We start from the raw sequence: 26,521 nt of genomic DNA, 5'->3' as shown, positions 1-26,521 counted from the left end.
TATATTCATTATTACCCAGGTTTTACTGACATACAAAGTTTGGTTACCACAGACATTTTTTTTTCCAATTTAAAAAAAAATGACAAAAAGAACAAAAAACTTTTGTTTCTTTTCCACTATTTTCTTCTAAGAAATCGTGTTTTACATCATATTGGTATAATACACACGTGCGTTTTTTCCGCTTGGGATTAATTTATGCTACTTACTCGGTCACGTATTCTCCGCAGAAATTTGTTATTGCTTACATTAAGAGCACATAAATATGAAATAGCAATTGGAGAAGTCTGTGTCTTTTTGAACCCGCGGACTGAAATTGCAATTCTGCGAATATGACCACTTCGAAAATACTACGTTAAAAGAATTGCATTTACTTACTTTATGCGCCTTAAAGAAACTGCATAAAGGCTAGGAGCCCTTATGACAAAAGAAAGTCCATTATTTTTCTCAACATCAAATGGTTTTGAGAATCAACGTATTGGGCATGCAAAACTTATGATGTATAATGGGTATTCTGCAGATTGCAGATATTCTGCTTTGTTTTGAATATGTTTAATGAATGCCCTCTATACATGTCCGAAAAATACAATTATAATTTTGATTTTTTAAGTGGATTTATCAAGGGCTAAAGTCGCCAGTCAGAGCTCAATTTACCCTTGTCTAGATGACGCCTGTAGCAAATTTTATATAGCATCAAATGCAGTTGATCGAGACTTGTCCACCTGTACAAGAAGCATGTACATTGGAGAAAATTCAATCACAAACACTGTATGGTGGAGAGTAGATCTCGGAAAAATTTTCAGCATTTACAGCATCAATGTTGTCTTCAAGAATTATGGTGGTTATGGTAAGAATTTTCATGTTATGTTGATTTCTGTTGATGACGGCGTTTCTTGAAAATGAATAAAAGATTTTTTTGTTAATCTAAACCAGAATGATTGATTGATTGCTTAGCCAACATGGAGTTTCCAACTTCTTTGGAAAAAAACAAAATTTAGATTTGCTCTGTTAAATACCATCAAATCAATATGTAGATAATACTTATCATTCTAACGCCCCCTGAAATAAGCTTTATATCGCAAATCTTAAGTACAATAGTCATTAAATATTGAATTAAATATGAGAGTTATTACATAACGCACATTACAAATGATAATGATTTTTTTCTTATTCCATTCAGAAATGCGACAAAGAGGCCGTATTGCGGGGTTTTCTCTTTATTTATCGAATTCTAGTCTCCGAATAATTGACTTCCTGTGTTACGAGGATGGGAAAGAATTGCCACCATTAAACTTTACGACGCCATGTGTAGGATACGGACGATACGTAACATTTTATAATCAACGATTGGATGAAATCAAATATCCTGACGGATACGAACGTAGAACAATCACTGAATTGTGCGAAGTTATAGTGAAAGGTAAATGGATTATCATTTTCTTTTAATTTCATTTATTTATAAAAAGAAAAGTTTCATCAGGGATGTTGAGTCAAGGTGACAAAATTATTAGAAGTCCATAGTTATTTAGTTCACATATCATAGATGTATGAACCCTGCGTTATTGATAAATGAGTGAATTCTATTTAGAAGCAAAAACCACACTATTTGTTTCTTATACATCTCAATGTCTTAAAACTATACAAATTAAAAAGGTTGTAGTGAAGCTGGTGTATATGGAGAAAACTGTAATGTAGCATGTCCGAAGAACTGTCAGGAACAGAGGTGTGACATCGTCAATGGAACTTGTCTTGGTTGTTTACCTGGATGGAGCGGGCGATTTTGTGAAAACAGTACTAGATCATAATTACAGTCGAGCCTCAAGAATCCGGACGCCTCTAATCCGGATGTTTTCCCTTGGGAAATATTTAAGGGCATAAGAATTTTTCGTATATATATAAACAATTAAAGTTCCGTCTCGGTGCTTCATTAATCCCGAGAATGTGCTTGGGAACCCCAAGCATTCGGATTAATGAGGCTCGACTGTATATTTAAATGAAAGTAATCAGTATCATCCGTTTAAGTAAAACTGATTGAAGACTTTAGATTTTTTTTTTGACTTTACATATGTTTAATTGATTGGAAATTTTGATTGCATAGTTTGCCAAGGTGGATGGTATGGTTTTGAATGTAAATTAAGGTGCTTTGGGCACTGCAGAAACAACGCTTTTTGCAACCACGTGACTGGTCAATGTGACAATGGATGTGCTGATGGATGGAAAGGATTATATTGTAATAAACGTACGTACATGTAGCAATCAATGTATATGTATTTCAACAAAGGTGATATTATTTCCACAGATTGAAGTTCATCTAATATGTATGTTTCAACTCCGCCATAGTAGTATAACGCGATGTTCGTTAACATGCAAGTATCCAAAATATATACAGTACATTTCCTGAAATCAGTTCTTAATTCCTGATATCAGGGTACTCACACTTGAACTTAGGGTAAGTTTTTGTCTTGATTTAAATTTTAACTGTAATCCCTCAAGAGCATGTAGTGATACTTTAGATTACTTTTGTATTTTGATTTGTTTTCATTTGTTAGCAGAGTGTAAAGATGGATACTATGGCTTGGATTGTAAATTCAAGTGCAGTGGTCATTGTCAGAATAACGGTCCCTGTAACAAACAAACTGGACATTGTGATAAAGGTTGTGAAGTAGGATACACTAATCTCTTATGTAACAGCGGTAAGGAATCTTTTTTTTTTTAATTCTAAAGGATGCTAAGAGGGATACAATGATCCCTCCCGTCACAGCATAACTTTTTTCTTAGATATATTAAGTTCACAAAGAAATATTGAAAATTAGATGTGTCAGGGTGACCGCATACCCCGCTGATATGCAGGTTCAATCTATCTGAAAGTTCAGGCATGTGAAAATAACAATAGGTGGAAATGATTAGAATAATAAGAAAGTTTAATTGGCCATAACTTTTGTAAAAAAATTAACACGAAACTCCTATTCGATCTCTAGGTCATTCCATAAGGAATTAATTCAAACTGCATTATCTACAAGCATAGCATAAAAATATGAAAAATGAATAATTTTGAAAGTTTAAGGGCCAAATTTCTGTAAAAAATCAATCATCATGAAACTTGACCTTGATCAGCAAGTCATCAATATTAAAGGTACCGTACAATAACTAGAAGATTATCAATGTTTTGTAGTTGGATAAGGAATTTATTTACTCGTTTAGTGCGAACACGGATATAGCGAATTCACGGATATAGCAAAGTTTTCTTGGAACCCAAGCTATATAAATTTTATGTATTCCTTATACTGATATAACGAATTACGGATATAACGAAGTAATTTCACAGGTCCCAATGACTTCGTTATAACCGAGTTTTACTGTAATGAGTGAGGCAGGAGTTTTTGATATTTTCACGATGGAAGGAACTTTGAGAGTATTCTGTAAGACAGTTGGTTAAGATCAACTTACTCGAAATTTATTTCCAATTTATCAGTATCTAGAGGCATACCAAAGATTCACCCTTTTTCAACAAGCATAGCAAAAAAGAGGTCTGGAAAACTGATTTATTAGAAATGTATATAGATAATAATATGTGCATGTTATTATTTTTTCTTGTAAATTTTTTCTTCTCCATGAGTTAGTGTGTCCTTCCGGGTATTTCGGGAACCGATGTATGGAACGCTGTAGTGCATATTGTTTGTATGACATGGTATGTAACCACGTAGACGGAGTCTGCGCAGACGGATGTGACGATGGGTACATAGGAGACAGATGTGACAAATGTAGGGAAAAGATACGATAATATGTATGTTTTTACAAATCACTGAAGATTAAGAACTTTTAAGAATCATTTGAATTTTTTTGTAGTTTTATTACCTGACGTCACGAACGTCAGATAGGTGAAAGATTAATTTTTCCATGGAGGGAAATCATGGGATGAAAGCTAGCAAGCTAAAAGTTGCGCAAGCAGATTTACATCTCATTCTGTTACTTATATTTCAATAACAATAGTTAGCAGAAAAAATAATCATATTACTTATGCAAAACATTGATATGTTTACTTCCTTTGGTTTTATTTATTTATTTTTGGTATGCAACTTTTTATTCCATGCAATTTCCTATATATATATATTTCCATATATTTCCTCTGTGTTTCTATATTACAATGTACTTGGTCAGTCAATTTGTCTTCTATGAAAGGGGGATAAAAACTATAAATCAAACCAAATAAAACGGGTAATTCTTCGAACCTTCTCCTTGGAATGTTCTATTCCATGGATGTGATGGCTTCCCTGGAATATAAAAATTTGTTTCTTATAACCCGATTTCTGAGACTTAGAATGTTTATTTATCAAATTCGACATTAAAGATACCCTATATGGGCAATTCTATGATAATGAATTTGCTAAGTTTAACTAATTATTTTATTTTTCACCTAAATTTGGACAAGTTTGATAAGCTATTAAATCATTAACAAATACAATCAGCACTTGCTAAATTACCATGCATTATCGCATAAAAATACACACTGCAATTGTTTTCATAAACAAATTCATATCCTTAAACACTAGTAGTCTTTTATTATAAGGTGGTTATCAATTTTCAGCAGTATTTTGGCAATTCCTGGTCTTATATGCAATTAAACTCATCCATATAATTTTTCACAGCCAAAGCTTTACAGTACTATTCATTTTATTCATTTGTTTTACTTACTTAATCTATTTTTAATTTAAAGTCATTAAACAATCTTCACTATAGCATCATTATTAAATTCTGTCAAATATTACCCACACGCGTACATCCCAGTTTTATTAAAAGAGTTCTGATGTTCTCCTAAAATCCACTCATTGAAAGTCTTCAAAATATACGGTAACGAAACATTTCGCACCCAAAGAAGTTTTTCCTGGAGCGTTTCGCACCAAAACACGTTTGGCACTACGGGGTTAAGGATTCTGATATCATTTATGTTCCATAACTTGCATCTATAAAAAAAATAACTTTGAACTTCATTAAACAGTTTTTCAAGAAAAAAAAATCCTTTTTCTATTTATTCAATATGACACAAACGCTTCAATGAAGTAAAACGTTGGTCACCTTATACGTACTACAGATATTGATTGCTATAATCAGGCAAGCTTTTTGATTGATTGATTGATTGTTTGTTGTTTAACGTCCCTTTCGAGATTTTTTCACTCATATGGAGATGCCACCACTTGCCGGTGGAAGGCTGCATATTTTGACCTATACTTGGCACTTAGGGCCATTGAGCAGTTAGGGATCTTTTCCGTGCCAGCACCTACTACGACACCGGACCTCGGTTTATACGGTCTCATCCGAAGGACCTGTCTCCACGTCCTGCAGTAGGATTCGAACCCGCGATGTAGAGCAGACGCTCTAACCACTGGGCAACGCAAGCTTTTTGAAAAACTATTACTATTAATACAGATATGTCTAAATCATTCATTATGTAGTGTGTAAAGGAGGATATTATGGTAGAAATTGTTCTCAGAAATGCTCTCCAAAATGCATTGACACCTGTCAACACACTGACGGCTCTTGTACTTGTTCCTCTGGTTGGATGGGCATTAACTGTAACCAAGGTATTAAGAATATATAAATATGGTTTTCTTAATAATTTATACTGTATAATCTATGATTACTTATCTAACAAAACAATAGCAAAATACACTTACAAATGCAATCCCCTCCATTTTTTTTTCTGAAAATCAAGAATGTCCACCTGGATATTACGGAATAAACTGTAATGAGGAGTGCAGTTTACACTGTGGATTTAATGACACATGCGAAAGATACAACGGATCTTGTCCAAGGGGATGTCAAGAACCATACACAGGGCCAAACTGCTTTAAAATGACAGGAAACTGTCCACAAAGGACAGGTAATTCTGAAAAAAATGTTTATTATTAAATTTGAAAATATCAGTTTAAGAAAATTAATTATTCTTTGTTGATCTCAAAAGAGAAATGCTATTTTATTATTCCCTTTCTCTCTCTTTCCTTAAAAAAAATTAATGTCAAAACAATGTTTTTACTTATTGATATATTATTACGCGCATTGAAGGATTGCGCTTATTGAAGGATTTTTGTCCTTTTTTATAATCTACTGTATACATGTAATATTTGTCGGTATAACAAACTCATTCTTGATTTCCTTAAGTGGATTTTATTTTATTCTACAGATTCTACAGATCCTGTTCTTCCGATTCCTTTGATCTGGTTTCTAGGACTCCTCCTGTCAGTGGTTCTGAATCTGTGTTTTGTACTCATAGCAGGTTTTAAACATTTCAGGTAATTCTGCATTTAATTGTTTAGGATTAAGAATTTCGTTGTTTGCAAAGATTTGATATTTCTTTCTTTTGGTAAATGAATTTAGTGATTTGTTTTACAATCACCGTCAACATAAGGAAATTATGGAAAGTAAAATAATTTCTAATTTTCTTTTTTGAGAAGGAGATGCCCAAACAAAAAGTCAACTTCTGTTGCTTTAAAAGATGCCTCAAGTCCTGCGCACACCCGATACGAAAGAGGAATAACTCCGCCTGGAAAGCAAAGTTATCAAGAATTAAAAAATAACATAAGTTATGAAAATGTTACATTATAACAGTAATACTGCAAAATACCTTTATTACAAATTCCTATCCCTATTCTTACTAAGCATACGCTTTATTTATTAGATATACCACAGAATCTATTTTCATAATGTTTCAATTATGTTAAAAATTTTATTGTAATTTTTTTTTTTTGCAAAGATGGATGTTATATTAAATACATTATACATGAGGTGAACGACAGGATGTGTGCTTTGCTATTTTATTCGTGTACAAGTATTTGCATTATTATGTCACCCTAAACCAAGACGGGACTCTGTATATATTGTTACTATTGCACCTATAATTTTGTGCGCAATTGCTCTTGCAAATGGCTTGAACTACCTTAATAAAATTTACAGAAATATAAGTGTAATTTTTAATTTTGCAATCGACATTTTAAGTTTTCAAAATTGATTTCGTTGCCATGGAAACAGAGAAAAAGTCAAAAATTTTTCAAGTCATTTATCCCAGTAACTATTCAGCCGATTTTCGAAATCTTTGAAACTTAAAAGGATTTTTCCTTGCATCGTCTCTAAGTGGCTTCTGTAAACAAAAAGAACTTGGTAGTTGAAGACATATTGAAGAATAAACAATTTCAGAAAACTTGCTGATACATGACCATTGTGTATGGGCATTGTTTAGGTGAGTTATCCTGTGAAATCTAAGGTTATGCGTATTTGCATACCCTGCTTCAAACTCTAAGGTCATTTTACCTGTTGCTTGTAATAGAAGACTGCTCTAATTTTGTCGCCGTGGACGCAGTCGGGGCGACAATCCCTTGGACAACGCCTTGACCACGAAATCAAATTGCAATGAACCATTATAATGTTCTCATACCAAAAAAAACATACATAAAAATTTGATACCAAGAAAATATGTGATTTCACGGTCGGTAAAAGTGACGTCACAGTTGGTTTCCCGCATTCATGAACCTATGGCCAAAAGTGCGTGTGAAGCTATGAAGAGTAAAGCTCGGCAAAATACTTTCAGAAGAATTGTAATACCAGGTATTCTTGAAGACGCGAAGGAGAAATAGTATTTCATAACTTTTGATATGACTAATTACGACCCTGTTGATCTTGATTTTTTTTCCCTTAAAATTCTTATGTAAAGTTACATTCCCCTAGCTTGCCTCACTCTAGTTCTGGGATCTTGGTTTGAACAGATTTAAATTTTTCTCTCAGTAAGGGGGTTCCACATATACTTTACCTTTTCTGATCTAGTGGATCTTGAGGAAGTTTTGTAATACATCAAGACTCGTTTTATCTCTCCTCTGAAGAGGCAATGGCTTTTCATTTTTCATCAAAAAATTAAAATTTCCTTTATCAAAGAATATTTTGCTGCAAATCTGCTAGAAATTTGTTCATTGTCTATAGAGAAGTCAAAAATCTGAAAAGTTACAACATACAGACAGATGGAAGACGTATAAATGTTTAACTGAATACCGGTAGTTCACTTAAAAATTTCTTGAGTAAACTATAAAGCAAAAAAAAAAAAAAAAAAATAACAAAATATAGCAACAAAATTTATGAAAACATGTTTTATGTACCTACGGCAGATGCAAAATTTTAAGTTGAACAATAAACATAAAACAGATAATTAGTATCAAAAATAAGCTTGATTGGATAAACACATTCTGTTAATTGCCACCTAGGTATATCTTGATGAGTGTTGGAAACCTATTTTAAGTGATTACATTACACAACAAATATAACGTAGATGATGTGCTACATATATCCATACAATGACATTATAAACTGAAAAATTACACTTTTACAATAGATTACAATGAAAATTGAAATAAGACAAAAACATTAAAAAATATTTCACAAAATAAATGTTATTTTAACAAAACCCCACAATGCAAAGTGATACAATAAATAATTTAAAAAAAAAATAATTAAAAAGCAGTTCAAATAAGCTTATCACTAATGAAAAAGTCTCGAAAGATTAATGAATATGTAAAGTTTCTTTTGATTTCGTAGGTCAAAAGTTTTTACATTAATTACAAAGGTTCATCGTATGATTTAAAAAACCACGAATGTTAAAGATATTATGTGATAAGTTATAAAAGTTTCTTCCCTTTGTCTAACAATTCGCGTAAACACTGTCATTCTGCATGTATTCTGCAAGGACATCATAACAAAGCTGGTACTCCTCCTAAAAACAGAAAATAAAATGTTACATCTAGTAAAAATTTTCTTTATTCAGTATGGGATTACCATAAATGATATGCATATTCAAAATCAAAACATGTTATTAAGCATTAAAGAATTGGACTATGCATTCGAGAGATTAAGAATGTACGAGGGTTGTTCGAAAAGTTCGTGGACTGATGCGATAAAATTAATACTATGTAGTGTATGCTTACAAAATTTTTAATGAACATAAAACAACAAAAATTAAAGAAATGTTGAAAATTTTAGCTTGATACCTTGAATATTTACCAAAGTATCATAAAATAAAAAAGACATTATATGATCATCCGGCGCTGTCGCCATTTAGTTTCATGACGTCATTTATTTTCAATGTCCGCATTCTCTACCTCATACACTTTTCTTGATGAGTTTCCTTGGAATTAAGTAAAGATTTAAACTCGCGTCTCCTGTTTATATGGTTTTACAATATCATGAACAGCATGATTCAATGCATATAATATTGTAAATAGATCTGAAAGATCCTCACTTGATTATAACAGCATATTTGCTTGTCGGAGTTCTACATCTATCACACATGATCAACGTCACTTTTCGACGTGACAAACTTTGAACACCCTCACTACAAATCGACATTCACTTTTACATCTCTCGTCTCTCTAATCTTTTTCGGCGTTTAAAAAAAGTACTCTGAATGCATTTTATTTTTTGGTAGCCCATTTAGATATTCCCTTGGCCTATGCCATTTTTTCCAGAGGGTGAAACTTTATAGAATGTTGGTAAAAGAAACCCACCCACCCCCCCTTTCTGACGTCATTACAAACCCATAATTGTTTGGACATTTCATATAAATTTTACGATAAAATTTCATAGAACTTACAGAATGGGGTAAAAATTGCAAATTTTACGGTACAACTGTGTCATACCGATGAGTGAATTAACGGGATTTTTTACATGACGAATCGTCATGTATCAAAAAGAAAAGAGTTTTATCTAAGTTACACTAAGGTAGAAAAAAACGTAATCTATGAGGTTGCGCCGCCTGGGCATACCATTGCTTTCAAAAACATCAACAATTTATTAAAAAATAAAACTAATGATGTATTGTGTATTATATAAATAAAAAAGATTATGCTAATTAAACGTTAAAAATTTCATTGATGTATCTTAAGCGGTTTTAATCTTATGGCGTTAGTCCACGAACTTTCCGAACAACCCTCGTATATTGTAACACGGAAAGCTTAAGACAAAAATAGATTTATCTCAAATTTAAGAACTCTTTTTAAAACCTTACTTACAAGAGAATCAGATTTTACAATTTGCTACATTGCAAATAACGCAAGTAAAATGCAGGGGGAAATATCGTAAAACTTTCAAAAGATCACAATAATCTACAGTTCAATCTAACTCGTACTTAGAGTGTAAAAGCACCCACCAAAGTAGACACAAACTCCGGTCTACGGATCTGAAGTTGTCGTGTGATGGTGAAGATGTCCACTTCCTTATCCATCGAGAGTTGTTCCAGAGCGTTATAGACAACAGCAAATGCTCCACAACGTGTAGCTCCATCACTAGCAGATAAATGTAATGAAGCACATGAAAAAAATTAATAACAAGAAATTCATGTGCGTTTGAAAATAATTGCTTTGAAAGTTACTTAGATGTGAAGACATTTTCTGTGCAAGCTGATTAGCATATTGACGTCCATAAAACAAAGCTGGAACTCATTGCTAAAACGTCAAGATGTTACTGACACATGTATCAAGGGTACATTTTCATCAGAATATAGTGAAACAATTGCCTGAAGATATACAGAGCTGAGACGTACCTGGACAAAACAAGTATTTTCCCCTCTTGCTTATCTTTCTCTGATTTTGCCTCTTTGACCACATCAAGTAAGACTCTTTTGTCGGTAAGAAACCTTCCTTCTTTCCAGGTCTTGCATTCCATTACAGTTAGTGTCATGTCGCTGCCTCCCTACAACATTGAAATTGTGTTTCATGTAACATATGGCCTTTCGGATACAAAGTTAGAAAGAACTATGATATGTAAACAAAACAAACCTTTGGCTGCAAAACTATATTCCGGGTTGTAAAGTTTATCGAATTTGTTGATGTTGCTAGATTAAGTACAAAACTGCCAACTGTTTTATTTTCGGATTTTGATGGAACCCAAAGGGATGACTGGAAGAAAATGAAACAAATTTTATTTGATTTTTTTAAGCAAGAATGTCAGGAGATTACATGCAATCCGTTTTTTGGTGAAATGATATCACTTACAGGTTTGCTTAAGCTTTTGTATCTACTGTACTTTAATATCAAAATATTAACATTTTCATACATTTTTCCTTAAGATTCTTTGCAAATTAGAAAAAGTTTATGTTCTCATGAGTTACCATGGGGTGAGTAAGAATATTTCCATTGTGATGTGATTGGAGAAAAAAAAGTGCAATTTTTTTTTCCAAAGATGATCGTTGAATGACAAAAAATTGTGTCAAGTCATCAGAAATATAATAAAAACATAATATATGAATTTAGATTTTGAGAATTCATGAGGAACATGAACTACAATGCTTCACGCCTGCATATTTAACAAAAAGCGTTAACGCGCTTTCATGAAATATGCCGGCGTGAAGCGTCGTAGTTTATGTCCTCATGAATTCTCAAAAATTAAATTCATCTGTTAAATCCAAAATACTTATATTATTTTCTTCCTACTTCTTTCAATTACAGATATGTTTATCTTACAGATTTTATTTCTTTCAAAAGACCTAGGAAAACCACAACACGAGCATCAAAATCTCTGATGAGTCTCAAAAGGTCCTCAGTGTATTCAGGAAGTGGGTACTGGGCGCTGATTAGACAGTCATTTTCAGTGAAAGACTAGAAAAAAAGTCCTTTTTTAAGAACGAGTATATTCATGTTCAAGATTAATCACAGAGAACAAATTAAGCTGGATTTAATATTTAAAAATTAAAAATTATTTTATATGTGTACAAAAAACCGTTATATTTATCGTTTAATAAGCACATATTGAGGAATCATTACCCTCTTTAAGTGAGAAATCTTTCGACTCATCTTTTAGATCAGCCATTCAATGCATATGGAAGACATAATTTTAAATCATGTTACTAGGAAAGCATTACTCTTTAGGACATTATCATGGTATACTTATAAATATCAGACCTGTAGAAGAACAGCGTTGTAGTAGTTGTTCCTTCCCTTTGTATAGGACAGATAGCACATGAACTTTTCCACTGAAATCCGTGTTTTAAAATGGTTAAAATATTTAGGAAAAGTTTGAAGAAATTTACAACTACATGTTATTTGCAGGCTATTTTTTTTTTCAAATATTTCTACTATCAATTCCAACATGTACTAGACAACAAAAAATTGATGTAAAAAATAAAGAATGTTATGTCCTGCATATCGACCTCTGCGTTTTTAGTCGATTGTACAAAAACCTCAAGAAATTTACAAAAATCATAAATTTTATTATTTTTCTTCCATCTAGATATTGCTACAGAAATTCCAATATGACGAAAATACATGGAATTAGAAATTGATGTAGAGAATATTAAAGATTACCCGGCAAAACACTCTCTGTATAGTTGGCTGATATGTTTGTAGGTCCAGATTCGTAATCTTTCTCTGCATATTTTATCCGAAGAGACAGTAACTCCTACAAATTAGGAATAAACTCTTGTACTCACTGTACAACTAAATTAAAGCAAATTTTACTTGTGATAGATTTCTACATTAATGTTTTAAATGATTACTGGTATCATCTAAAGTTGTATGTGCAAAAAGTACAACTATTATTAAATTTAAATGGGAATCATTTCGATGGGTTTTACCCGTATATGAATCATATCAATTATTTTTGATTTGATTACAAAATGAAAAAAAAAAACCGGTGCATTGTGTTTTGCTAAGTACGATGAATTTACCGGGAACTCTGACGACAAGGAAGTTGCATGTGCAACTTCCCCACAATTTGTGTAGCAAGATCTATCTTGCGATTGTTGTGAGAGTTTTTCAGCTGTCAAACATCTGGATCTACCACTGAACGATTCACAAAGTGCGAGATAAACGACTCTGTACTGGTCCTGATGGAAAAGAAGTTGTAATATATATTGAAGAATCATACTAAACATAAACATGTACAAATGTCAAATATGCTTAAAATCATGATATACTCATTTAAAGTAATATGTTGTTTTGATTTCACAATATTGTAGGCAAAAATCGGAACTAGAATCTGAAATAAATCAATTTTTTAATATAAATATTGCTAGTAGGTTTTTAGTATAAAAAAAAATTGAATCCCGAGAAATCATTGTGAACAAAGATTTCTAGAAGTGAATAAAAAAAACAATTTCCTTGACAAGATATCAAAGAGGCACGAAACCCTGTCGGCTTTGCCTCATTGACAATGTTTTTCTCGGAGTGTTCTGAAAGTCCCTAAGGCTAGATGCAGTTTAAAAATCTATGGTGATCTACGCGAGCATACTTTTATAAAAATAATATCAGCCCTTGTAAGTAATTGAGCCCCTTGCCATACGATATCACCCTCAGGGTGTTGTATCTTTTTTCAGAAGGTACCATTCTGTATTTTGAATTATCACCCGGCCAATGAAATAAGATAACCGTTCATGAAATTAAAATACGGTTTACTTGCCCTTCTGTGAAATAAGGCGGACGAAAGCAGCATTTTTATAGATAAATAGAAGAAAGGAAGAATTAAATTGAATGTTCCAATTGACTGACATTCTTTCCTTTCTATGCCCCCGTATCGAAGATTCGGGGGTATATAGTTTTTGCCCTGTCCGTCCGTCTGTCTGTTTATCTTTTTGTCTGTTTGTCCGCAAATTGTAATCCATTGACCTTGACCTTGGAGTTTGACCTACTTTGAAAAACTTCAACCTTGGTCATAACTTTTGAATGATTGGTTCTTCAGCTTTCATATTTCACCTGTATATTTATTGTGAGAAGGCCTTTCCTTAGGCACCATTAATTTTGACCATTTGACCTTGATGTTTGACTTACTTTTGAAAAACTTTAACCTTTTCCATATCTATTCAATGGTTGTTGCTAGGGCTTTCATATTTCTCAGGTATATTCCTCGAGACTAGACCTTACTTTGGGTACCAACATATTTGATTTGCATTTGAGAAAGTTTAACCTTTGCTATAAGTTGCCATACGGGGGCATCAGTGTTTCACAAACTCATCTTGTTTCTTACTATCTTGAATGATTCATTTGCAAATTCAGTCGAACTTCGTGAGCTCGAACTCGATGGGACAGAGGAAAATTCGAGATATCCGAGGATTCGAGATATCAGGGGTAAAATACTTAAAGAATAAGGTGTTGGGACTTCCAAATCACTTCGATGTATCCATGGTATTCGAGATATCAGTGTTCGAGATATCGAAGTTCTGTATCAATTTTTCCATATATCGTATTTAGTTTACTAATCAAACTGAATCCTATACCTTTTTACCAGTTGAGTGCAAATGGTAATTAAAGTAGCATAAAGACTGGAAATGGCAAACAAAAAAGATTGTATATTGCATTTCAGCATTGGAAATCTTATTAACACCATATTTATTCGTTTACGTGCAATACTAATAAAGTTCTTTGTCTTTTCTAGACATTTTCTAAATCCTTTAAATGTTTACTAAAATACTTATCTTACAAGAAAACTGTTGACAAAGGATTTGATTGCTTGTATTTCGTTAATAACTACAATTACTTCAGACATGCTGCGTGATGCAGCATACTGATTATTATATGAAAAAATATATATGTTTTTTTTTTTTTTTTATAATTTTAATGTAGGTCATATACCATTTACACAGAGTTGTTAACTAAGGCAAAAGAGCGTAAAGATTGTCTTTCCTTTGGAAAAAAAAATTAACTTCTTAAAAAATAACGTTTTGTATATAAACGATCCTTTCTTCTTTAATTGAGTTTTAAAACGGGATTATCTTTAAAAAAAAATTATTGCTGCCAAGTTATTAAAAAAAGAATGGTGTAATTCGTCTTTCTAGACAGCTTTACCAACAAGGAAATGTTTGAACAGGTAACACAGGGAAGGTCTTTGCATGTTTACAAGGACACGATTGGAAAAGATTATTAACCTTTAACTCTTTTTTCTTCATTTGAGGAAGGGTTTTGGAGGAAATTCAACATAAGAATTTTAACTGGCTAGTATGAGGAAATCTTTGTAGCTAGTTACGTTTAAAATTCATTATGACGAGTGAATTAAAGGGAAATATTACTTCAATTTGTTTTAAACTATGTGAAAGAAAACTTTACATAATACTTTTATGTAACAAAAGTTTTTTGTTTACTAGAGGCTTAATAATGTTATATAAGAAGAAAAAATATTGCCTCCCTGTTGCGATTAGATATAGAATGCGGAAAGTATTGTACATATTATTGCATGTACAGGAAGTTAAAACAACCATACAGGAAGTTAAAACAACCATAAAACAACCATAGAAGCACCTCTTAATTCTTTTATTGTTTACGCTGATTTATCAATACAAGTGTTTACGGAAAATCTAGTGGTAGTAACAACAACTTAAAAATGATTTTCAGAAATGAGCATTTTTTTTTTTACATCAAATTTAATATGAGACTTGGACTTTTAAATTTGTAAAAAGAAAATGTAAAATACAAATTTAAAGTCGTCTCATTTCCAAATGAAATTCAGGGGGGGGGGGGAGGAATAAAATAGAAATATAAACATACATCGCCTTGTATCATGTTCATTCTGTCTTTTCTCATGGTCCTGACATACATTGGTACATTAACTTGACCATTTCTCTTCCCTTCTCGATAGAGGGCGTCTAAAGCTATGTATGTCCCGGTTCTTCCAATTCCAGCACTATAAGAAGTACATCATGCGAATATTTCATTAAGGCTTCATCAAAATCACTTTCCATTTTTTTGTTTAACATTAAAGGTACAGATTAAGAACAGCATCAATAAAGAAAATACAGTAAAACTACAAATAGTGATCAGGGTACTGACACCAAGAAAACATCAGAGCTGGGATGAGGTGCCAAAGGGGAGTAATTATCCCCCGTAGACCGGTTATATTCGCCGTGAGCCTTTTGTATTTATTATAACGACAACGTATTCCATATTTTCATTTAGCATAAAACAATGAAATAGCAATTGTTGTGAAACTTTCGAGAAAGAAAAACATTTAACCCAGGGATAGGCTATATTTGAAAAATCATATTAAACTCACTTTAGCAAAAAGGGTTCGTGGACTTGAAATAAGCAATGAACGGTGATGTGCAGTATGAAACCAGTCGGTTCTTCACGTAGTATGATATTTTATTCACTATATACGAGATATAGTAGAGTTTGTTTGTATGTATGTTGTTTAACGTCCCTCTCGAGAATTTTTCACTCATATGGAGACACCACCACTTGCCGATGGAGAGCTGCAAATTTTGTCCTATACTCGGCACTTACGGCCATTGAGCAGTGAGGGATCTTTTTCGTGCCAGCACCTACTGCGACACGGGACCTCAGTTTATACGGTCTCATCCGAAGGACCGGTCTCCACGTCCCACAGTGAGATATAGTAGAGAGACAAATTATAAAATCAAAACGAAAGAGGAATACAGATCTTTAACAGTTCAGCAACTTTAAAAATTTAATTTGCTTTCAACAAATGAAAACTAGATGTAAGATGTCATTATGAATCTAATTAATCTATTTACGGAATGAATTTAATGGCTACCCAAGTTATACTGGTATAACCTGGGTTGGGGCAGTTTACGCTTTATAAACCGTAATAGTCCGGTACTGGTCTGATTTGATCCAGACTACTGGTTGGCTTGCCTTTTTATGTCACATATACCACAGAATAATCTGATATAGAATGTGCATGTGCCTGAATACTTATAAATAAGGCAAACGCTGATTGGTTGAAAATTTCAATGGAAAACATCATTTGCTTGAAGCATATATTTTTTTTTATAAATAGTTGCACAAAAATAAGACACTGAGTAAAATACAGTAGAACTCGGTTGGAAGATATTATCAGAGATTTTAAGATCACTTCCTTACCTCTATAAATAATTCGTTATATCCAGTTTAAAAAGCAAAACTACTGCTTTGTTTTCTGCTATTTGATAAAAATTGTCAGTTTTTAATGAGCTGATTTCGCAATGCTCGTGTTTGCTATTTAGTGTTTAACTATATAATTTGAAGAACCGAAAATAGTTCTAAGTATGTTGAAATTTAAGAATAAATTTTCAAAATAGTTTTTCTCGTCATTTTGTGAATAACTTTCTGCAATAATTTTATCAAAATAATAAGTAAGATGTTTTTGCCTTTCAAATTAAACAATCCATATTATTTGATTGTATCTTAAGTTATATTTTGTAAAAATTGAAAAATGGCAAAGAAAAGATGAATATAATAAAAAGTGAATGCATAGCTCCTATCTGCTACTGTATAAAACATACAATTCTTTGCCTAATTGGCGCTATGATGCAAACAAAAAAATTCGTTAAGGTTTCTTGATATGCACAAAAATTATGTATAGCATTCAGTGTATTTCCTAGAAGTCTTTTAGTATAACTAAAACAATGAAATATGTAAGCAAGATATGTTTATGTAGTACAAATTTTCACCGCCAGGGTTCTTTTGTAAATAGTCTATAGATTTTGCAGGGAAAATTTTGAAACAATCCATCCGATGTTTAGGTCCGACCTCGATTATACTGGTTCTCTTCTGTCTATTTAATCTTTGGAATGAAACAATATTCGTCATCTCATCATGATATACGTATGTCTTGTTCAGAGGGAGAGCTTTTCGCATACGTAAAAATTTGCATATATGTTAATTAGCTATCTTGCTGTATCAACGCACATGCACATATTCAAAAAATACTGTTTAAAGCATATTTACACCAAGTAAGGACCAGCTGCAACAACGTTTATTCATATGGCATAGAAAATCCTGTGTGCTTAGAGGTTTATGTATGTGTTTCTTGATTAAGGATAAATAACACAAACATTTTTTTCTGAAATTAGGACAATTTCTCATTTGAAATATTTGAAATACTTTGACATTTGAAATATCTCCGTATTTGATTTACCAGGTTTTTGATAGGTAAATTAAGTGTTCAATTTCACTTGATATTTATGTACACTTTCTTGAATAAAATCATATGTAGTCATTTTGTTGGAATTTTAATGGGCACTCATTGTACTCCTTTGTCATTCTACCTGTACTTATATTCTTAGGAATCACAATGTGCATAAGATGAAGAGGAAAATTTTGTGTTTTTCCATCCTTCACGCCAATATATGGACATCGTTTTAAAAATTTATATCAATTAATATTTATCAACTCGATTTATCCAAGTGAGCATCAATCAAAACAGATACTAGAGACTGCCACATCTGTTTCATACTTTGATGCTTTACTTTTTTTTCTTTTATACAGTGTAAATCATATACGGTACCAATTTTGATGCACCAAATGCGCATTTCGACAAATTATGTTTCCTTTGTGATATTCAAGCCGAAACGTTGAAAGTCCAAAATATTTGAATAAAAAAGACTTGGAAGATCTGAAAAAAGGTGCCAAAGACTGCAGCCAAATGTAGCCAAGTTATATTCCATTTTTGGGTTCATATCTTCCATTTAGTTATGTGCTCATTAGAAATGTTAAGAGTGCATTTTTTTCAGAAAGAAAGAGAGAGATAGAGAATATAGAAAATTAATAGTTAGATATCACAATATAACCTGCAGTGCACCAATGTGTACTTTCCAGATTTTGAGGTATTTTTCGTCACGTGACGATGGAACACAACAAGATTGAGTGGATCAGGAACTCCATGGTCTGGCCATCTTGTGTAGTGAAACATCACAACCTCTCGGTCTTTTCTTTCCTTCAATTAAGGAATTAAGAAAGCTCATTTATCTGATTTATACCTTGTTTTCTATTTGTCATTCAAATGATAATTTCACATTGACCCAGCTTGCAAGCTCTACGTACACTTTTAAGTATAGGATGATTTCAAATACACGCTATACTTTTTCGCTAACATTTTTAAAGATAATAAAGGCCAATTACAACTACAGATATTTATAAAGACAATAAATGCCTACTAAAAAGACAGACATAGTCAATAAATGAACATGGAAGAAAATTAACGGTTTAAGTGTATGAAAACTCTTTCTTTCTTTCACTGTATGTGATTCAATTATGATAACCGCCGAAATATGGCTGAAATATTGCCGACTCGGCGTATAACAACAACAATCAATCAATCAATTATAATATAATGTATTAAGAGAAAGAAACGGCATCCTTGATGAATATGTCTTACAGATGATCACATTTCCTCAATAATTCCATTAAAGATTGTTCATTTTATTTTCTTAAATACTGAAAAGTCCAGGCCCCGGGATCATGAAACATCTTAAGCTTACGTCAAAATCTTTATGTTGTACTAAAATGTTGCAGAAGTCAAACAGAGCAAAATTAAGCCCTTTTACAGTACTACTTAACACAAATGTTGTTATCTGCAAAATTAGAGATTAATTCAATAAATAATAAGCATTTTACAGGCAATTGAAAATTTGACTCAAGTCTAAGTCTGTTTCATGATCCTGGGATCAGAATGCACGTTACAGTCCTTTAAATCCCACATTTTGTGAACAGACAGTTACACATCTAGACGGACAAATAAATATAAGGGTAAAAACATTTTGATTTCCAATTTTGTTTGAAGGGAATGTTGGAAGGGAGTAGATGTTAAAAAAAACGCAGATGGACATGCAAACTATTCCAATAATCAAAACAGAAATATTTTACTAAATAAATATACTTATATAAATTTGCTACAGTTAATAAAAAGAGAAAAAATAGGATAAGGATGATTAGAACTCTAGAAAAAAAGTTGGTTGCTTTATACATTCTGTTGAAAGATCCAAAAGGGGGAGGGGGGCTAACCAAAAAAAAAAGTATAGTTAGCTAAAGATTACTACAGTTAACTATAGTTTACTATAGTATTAAAGTTTTCACTAAAGTAAATGAAATATATGGAGATAATGAACAGTATTCAAGCTTAAAATCAAAATTTTAACTATAGTAAATAAAAGTATTTTTACTATGGATTTCAAATTGTTATATTTTATGTTCTCCAATTCAAGCATAAACATTTTATATACTAAATGGAAATATCTCTTGTAAATTTACATATTATATCAAAATTTTATATCACTGTTATTGAATTTAAAAGATTTTTAGCTTTGAAATCTCAAAAAAGTTCCAGAGTTAAGTTTTATAGTAAATCAAAGTATAAAAGATTTTACTATAGTTAAGCAAAGTAAACTATCGATATCTATAGTAAATTTTTGTTAGGGGGGATATAGTGTATATCGGACGTTTCATTAACACTAAATTTTCTAGACTTCTATAGTAGAAGTAATTCTAAATAAGGCGCATTTGAACAGTTCTGAGCATTTAAAATATGAAATTGTAAGTTTCACTGGAAATTATTCTGGAATTATTTGGTATCGTTGGTTAGATGAAGAAAATATGTCCTTGAACTGTTATTTCACTTTTTTGTGACATGTAACAACATAAGTGATGGCATTTAGTTCCTAAAAAATGTAACAGTGATGTCATAATGAGTATGACGTAACAGTGTTATATTCTGAAGAGAGACTAATCTATAAAAAAGCATAGATTTTAATGCTATTTTCGAAACAGAAAAAAAGAATAAAGAATTAATCAATGTAGATGTCAACTGCTTCGGTTCAACTCCCAAATTCTAAGAACAAATCAGCACATTTCGTGCTCGTTCGATATGATTTCTGTAAGTTTTTATATCTAGGGATATTTCAGTCATTATTTTTGAAACGTTGCTTTTAGCTAAAAAATATCTATACGAAAACAAGGGCTTAATTTTTCAAGGGTTAATAATACATTACTTGAATCATACTCACCTCCCGCACACACACTTCCAGCAAAGTATTATGTTTATGATTATCGCTTGTTATTTCAATTTTGATAATTCTCGAATGGGACTTTAAACAACATACAAATCAATCAAATAATCAATGTTGATGTTAATTCTGACATCGCTAAGATCTTGAAAGCAACATTAAATATCAGAATTACAGAGAGCCTTTGTATCGAACAATGTGCTAGCCTAGGTGCTTACAGTAATAAGCGTTGGTTCATACTGTTTTAAAGGAGTAGGTAAGCCTCTTTGCTCCGGTCTTAAACGTAGGCTGAATTTTATGAATCAAAGTCAATGATTAAGCATTTTTCTATGCCCAAAATCCTGCATATATGTGTAAATACGAACTTCAAAGCAAGCATAAATTTCACGTTTTTGTGCTGATTAAGGTATCATGCTTTTCATATGTAAATGCAGCAAAAGATAAATTTTAAGTATAAGTAATTGGAATCGCTAATAGATCGAAACAGATCTATATGTATTAATTGAAATTTTGAGTCGATTTACATTCAAGCAAATAAAAATAATTATGAGCATGCGCATTTATTGTAAAATGGCATCTTCCCTTAAACATAGAGTATATAAGATATGTGCTAGCGTCGATATCATTTTTGGACCGGGCATTTTCTGTTCGATGTCGATCATTGAAAGTATTGTTTTCTTTTATTCCATTTGTGCTATACTAATGGTAATATACTGAATGAACATAACAGAGGATTAATCAAATAGTGGATATTTATCTATTTGCATTGAACACCGTAATAATAGGAGAAGTCAATGCAAATGAGGTCAATTAAACAATTTGTAAATCCAGGGAAATTATAAAGATTCAAGGAGGACTGACATTGTTGAAAAAATGAAAATATTGCAGATAAGTATATTGATTCTACTTGTGCTCGAGAAAGATCATATTTTGGATCTAGTCTTATTGCTTTATATGAGATGTAATTCATAATCATTCTTTTGTCTGTGTTCCTTATATACTGAGCATTTTTTGAAATCATTTTGGAGATTATGTTTTAGATGTTCAAGATGTGTAACAGCTAAAATAGATTCAATTTTAGACCTGTTCGAGAGTGGACCTGTCCATAAATATTCATTAAATAAATTGTCGGTAAAAACATGTTTATTGATTAGGGAAAAGTTCAGAAGTAAACTGCATATTTTGGCTCCCTCTAATGTACAAAATACATGACTTTGTTTATTTGAATGTTAGCATTTGTATCTTTATTGAGATTTATATGATCAATTTATATGTTCAAGAAAAAAAAAATAATAAAAAAAACTTATTTCTGTTACCTAAGCATGGCAAACATGATCATATTACAATGTCTTTGGAATTACAAGCGTAAGCTGTCTTAAAAACGAATTTACTGTCCTATAGTTCTGAGTTGATTTAAGTCTATTATAAAACATCCTTATTTCTTACCATATGGTTGTACACTTTGAAGCGTCTTGACGTGTAATTGGCGTATACCTTTTCTTCCAGATTTCTTATCACAAAAATACCATGCTGCATATTGTCGTTAAAATTCGGCCAATATTGAGTACATTTAATCTACAAGAAAAATGAGGGGTTAATTAACCAAAACACTCTCCCCTAAACCACCATAAAATAGGACATAAACACTAATCAAAATTGCATAATGGTGCCAAAAACTGCATGTGCAATGAAAGAAAAAGTGAGCAAGCTCAAATACCCCACGCTCCCCCAAATATTGACAATGCAACACATAATGAATGGCACTGTGCACTTTAAATACACAGTATTATTCAAAAAGTGGCATTACTTGCAAAAAATCATCACATCAAAACTTCTTGCATATAAGGACATTCAAACCTTTGTATGTTATAAATTTAATCGGGTTGAAGTTTCTAGATAAATAATGGAATCAAAATTTCTTATTTTCATACAAATCTACACATTATGTCTGAACTGCCTACAAAGTTTCAGGAAATTCAGTGCAGGAGCTATGCTGTTAAATTATTATTTAAATTCCTCAGTGATTTCGAGTTGTTAATGAGTGTAAGTCCATGTCTAACGTACGGCAATTTACAAATTTAAATAATTGATGGAAATTATGATGTAGTCATGGAAATTTGTTTATATACTGTACTTATGAAATTATTTAGGACACAGCACTAATTTGAAGGGGGAGGGGGGGGGGGGTTGAGAGCTTTTTGTGTACTTCTATCCAAGATTTGTGTGTGTGTGTTTTATAATTAATATTTTGATCTCAAAACCATTAGGGGTCATTATGGTCCTAAAATATTTCACATAAAATTTCATTACAAAACCTGATTTCAGTGGATTTCCTTATTACCTAGCTGGAAAGTTTCTTCAATAATAGCCAAAACTCGAAGGGCAAAAATAATAGAATCGGAATTATCTAGTTATATGCACATCTACACACTGTGTCCTAAATATCTGCAAAGTTTTGCGGAATTCTGTGCAGCGGTTTAAGAGGAGTTGCACTAACAAACTGTTCATCTCTATATTCCAGATATGGCCAAAAATCTGAATTGAAAATTTCCGAAATTCCCAGAAAAAAGTATTGAATCGGAAATTTCCTGGCAATATGCACAACTACACACTATGTCCTAAATACCTGCAAAGACTGACGAAATTCTATGCAGCGGTTTAAGATGACTTGCGCTGACAACCTGTTCACTCTATATTCAATGTATGGCCAAAAATCTAAGCTGAAAAGTGCCAAAATTCCCAGAAAAATAACCAATTCAGCATTTCCTGGCAACATACACATCTACACACTTTGTCCTGAATATCGCTTAAGTTTGACTAAATTCTATGCAGCGGTTTAAAAAGAGTTGGGCTGACAAACTGTTCATTTCTATATTCAAAATATTGGCAAACATCTAAAATGAATAGTGCAGACACTCCCAGAAAAATAATGGAATTGAAATTTCCTTGTAATATGAATATCTACACACTATGTCCTAAATATCTGCAATGTTTGATGAAATTCTATACAGCGGTTTAGGAGTTGAGCTGACCAAAAAAAAAAAAAAAAAAAAAAAAAAAAAAAAAAAAAAAGGACCTGACGGAATGACTGCAGGACGGGTCAAAAACATTATACGCCACTTAAACATTGTGTGGCTTGTTTTTTTTTTTCTTCTTTTTTTTTTTTAAATATTGCCACTTACATATACTTCTATAAAGGATAAGTTTGATAAATACCCATGAGTAGAAAAAATTATCAAAGATTTAATGTTTTTCAATAAAAGACAAAATAAACCCAACCCTTCATCGACTCATCTGCCAAAGATGTTTGTAATTTATAATCAAACAGTTTGCCTGCAAGAAATACTGGTAATGCATTTTTAATGTATGACAAATTTTTACCATGCACACTCGTGAACCTGAGTCTTGGATCCATAGCTAATAACGTTTACAATTATAATAAAGAGCTTTCTGCTAATTAGTATCATGACAACACTTTGTTTCTAAGTGTCCTGTAGTAGCAAAGACGATTTCTGAAGATTGCAGCGTTTGGTTTGATGGCTTTGGACCCCTTAGGTTTCAGGGAGTTACGACGATACATGATGACAGACAAAAGCTGATGGAGTTCAAATGAGTGACTCAGTTGACGGATTACTTGGATACATTTTTTTTATATAAAAAAAAGCACTTGAGTAGAAATATTGAGCTGCTAACTTTTGTTTTTTTAAAGGTCCTCTTTGTTATATAAATATTTTATGATTATGTTTTGAATCTTACTTATACATTACAGACATAAACTTCCTGTTATTACACAACTTGAAGTGACAACGAAAAGACATTTCTTTTCTATTTACAGGTACGCACAAACAGGAAGTAATTCAGATTACGTTCATGAGTTTGTTTGTTTATATGTTGTTTAACGTCCCTCTCGAGAATTTTTCACTCATATGGAGACTCCGCCACTTGCCGATGGAGAGCTGCAAATTTTGTCCTATACTCGACACTTACGGCCATTGAGCAGTGAGGGATCTTTTTCGTGCCAGCACCTACTGCGACACGGGACCTCGGTTTATACGGTCTCATTCGAGGGACCGACATTCATGAGATACATACGATAAAATGTTAGGGTGATTAAGTTGCTATTCATAGATAATCAACAAACCTTTGTCCCTTCTTTTAGATTGGTCAGACAAACAATTACGGTTATATATTCCTGCCACAACATCCTCCAGAAGTCAACCACTGTTTTTGGTTTTGGGCCTGAAAATATGATTTTACATATATTTTTAAATAGCACTATCACGCAGATTTCTCAAAATTTAAAACAATTAGGGAGATATGTTTGTAATTTATTGGTGATCATATTTACATCCATAAATAAAGTTACCTTGAGTTGCAATATACTTGAGATTACTCTGTGTATCCTATTGACGTAAAATGCAAATATGAAACTCATGCAAAATTAGCTAGGAAGTTAAAATTCATTTCAAAACATATCATCTAAAGCATACCAGAGGACACTTTTATGAATTTAAGAAGCAAATACTTTATAAGCATTATGATAAGAGGGATTAGATTCTGTTTATTGGGAATAAATTTTTCATGGTGAAAAAAAAAATTGTATCGCTACTGTTCTTAACACAAGACAACGCACAATACACTAGCATAAGCCAACATAGATTCGTTTTTTCTCTTTCTCAACAAAGATTTTTGGAAATAATATTCAGCTGGGTCCTTAAAACATTTATTCTTATAATTATACTTCCCTCAATATAATTAGCATTGATGTAGTCACTTTCATTTGGAGATGTAGTTTTCAATACAACTCGAGAGTGATCATCTATGGAACAACATGAAAAATACAATATAAATTATTCTTTTCATGAAAATGGGGGAAACATGATTTTATATGTACACTCTAGAAATACAACTCGAGAGTGATCATCTATGGAACAACATGAAAAATACAATATAAATTATTCTTTTCATGAAAATGGGGGAAACATGATTTTATATGTACACTCTATATTGTAGTTGTAATTCTTACATGGAAATGTAGTCGTGTATCTGTTTTTAGGTTTATTTTCAGGCTTCTTAGCTTCTTCACAGGGAAGCAATTCACCTCTTGGAATTTCCTATAAAGTTCAAGAAATTATTTTACATGGAAAATATCGAAGTATACATACAATAAAACAGACTTACAACGAAGTTCTTGGGAGGCCGATTTTGCTTCATTATAAGCGTAATTCGTTATATCCAATAAGTTTACGATATATTTTAAAGTCATGGGGGAATGAAAATCACTTCGCTAAAACGTCAATTCGTTATATGTGTGTTTGCATACATTACTGTTTTGTTCAAAGTTTGTCAAATATTGCCTTCATGTCACAACATGAATGCACAAAATTGTCATATCCAAAAAGATGGGAACATATATCTTTTAAATTCGATTGTTTGATTCTAACATGTACATAGCATATTTCAAATTGTAAATACTCAAGGAAAATTAAATTTTATATTATTTGATATAACAAATGTATCATACATGGTATTCGTGTTTGAATCCAGCATTTTCAGTAGCAGACATTTTGGCTATAACGGCCTGTAAATTTCTTGTGAGAATGGTTTTATTTGTAGGTGGACCTCTCTTAGCTATTTCCTCGACATTATGTAATTGATGATTATTTCGTTCTTTACTATTCTTTGTTGTAAATGCTGAAAAAGAAATTGTAATTTAATAGATAAAACTTACCCGCCTCTGAAGGGAAAACATCAAATCTTTGATCCATACTTTAAATACTGGTTTTT

The 26,521-nt window shown here is 32.0% G+C and overlaps 2 protein-coding genes across 2 annotated transcripts; one reads left to right on the top strand and one right to left on the bottom strand.

Annotated features, from left to right (window-relative positions):
* Positions 1-502: 502 nt before the first annotated feature.
* On the top strand, positions 503-6,288 carry LOC133193251 (protein draper-like). Its single transcript, XM_061329209.1, has 9 exons — positions 503-506; positions 608-844; positions 1,178-1,417; positions 1,651-1,788; positions 2,096-2,236; positions 2,550-2,690; positions 5,448-5,576; positions 5,708-5,875; positions 6,176-6,288. Exons 1-9 carry the CDS (start codon positions 503-505, stop codon positions 6,286-6,288), a joined length of 1,311 nt encoding a protein of 436 aa, XP_061185193.1.
* A 2,167-nt stretch (positions 6,289-8,455) lies between these two features.
* Positions 8,456-26,422, bottom strand: LOC133193069 (receptor-type tyrosine-protein phosphatase alpha-like). The gene is made up of 16 exons (XM_061329055.1): positions 26,259-26,422; positions 25,761-25,848; positions 25,456-25,553; positions 25,101-25,137; positions 24,876-24,973; positions 22,181-22,309; positions 18,524-18,669; positions 15,501-15,636; positions 12,692-12,850; positions 12,330-12,423; positions 11,928-11,998; positions 11,490-11,624; positions 10,806-10,925; positions 10,571-10,719; positions 10,178-10,313; positions 8,456-8,746 (listed from the first exon to the last, which is right to left on the bottom strand). Exons 1-16 carry the CDS (start codon positions 26,298-26,300, stop codon positions 8,675-8,677), a joined length of 1,710 nt encoding a protein of 569 aa, XP_061185039.1. The 5' UTR covers positions 26,301-26,422; the 3' UTR covers positions 8,456-8,674.
* Positions 26,423-26,521: the final 99 nt, after the last annotated feature.

Source organism: Saccostrea echinata, unplaced genomic scaffold (genome assembly GCF_033153115.1).
Source record: "Saccostrea echinata isolate AGI-Se365-2 ecotype Australia unplaced genomic scaffold, CSIRO_AGI_Sech_v1 ptg000027l, whole genome shotgun sequence".
NCBI classification, from domain to species: Eukaryota; Metazoa; Mollusca; class Bivalvia; order Ostreida; family Ostreidae; genus Saccostrea; species Saccostrea echinata.
This window is presented reverse-complemented; position numbering and strand designations above follow the sequence as displayed.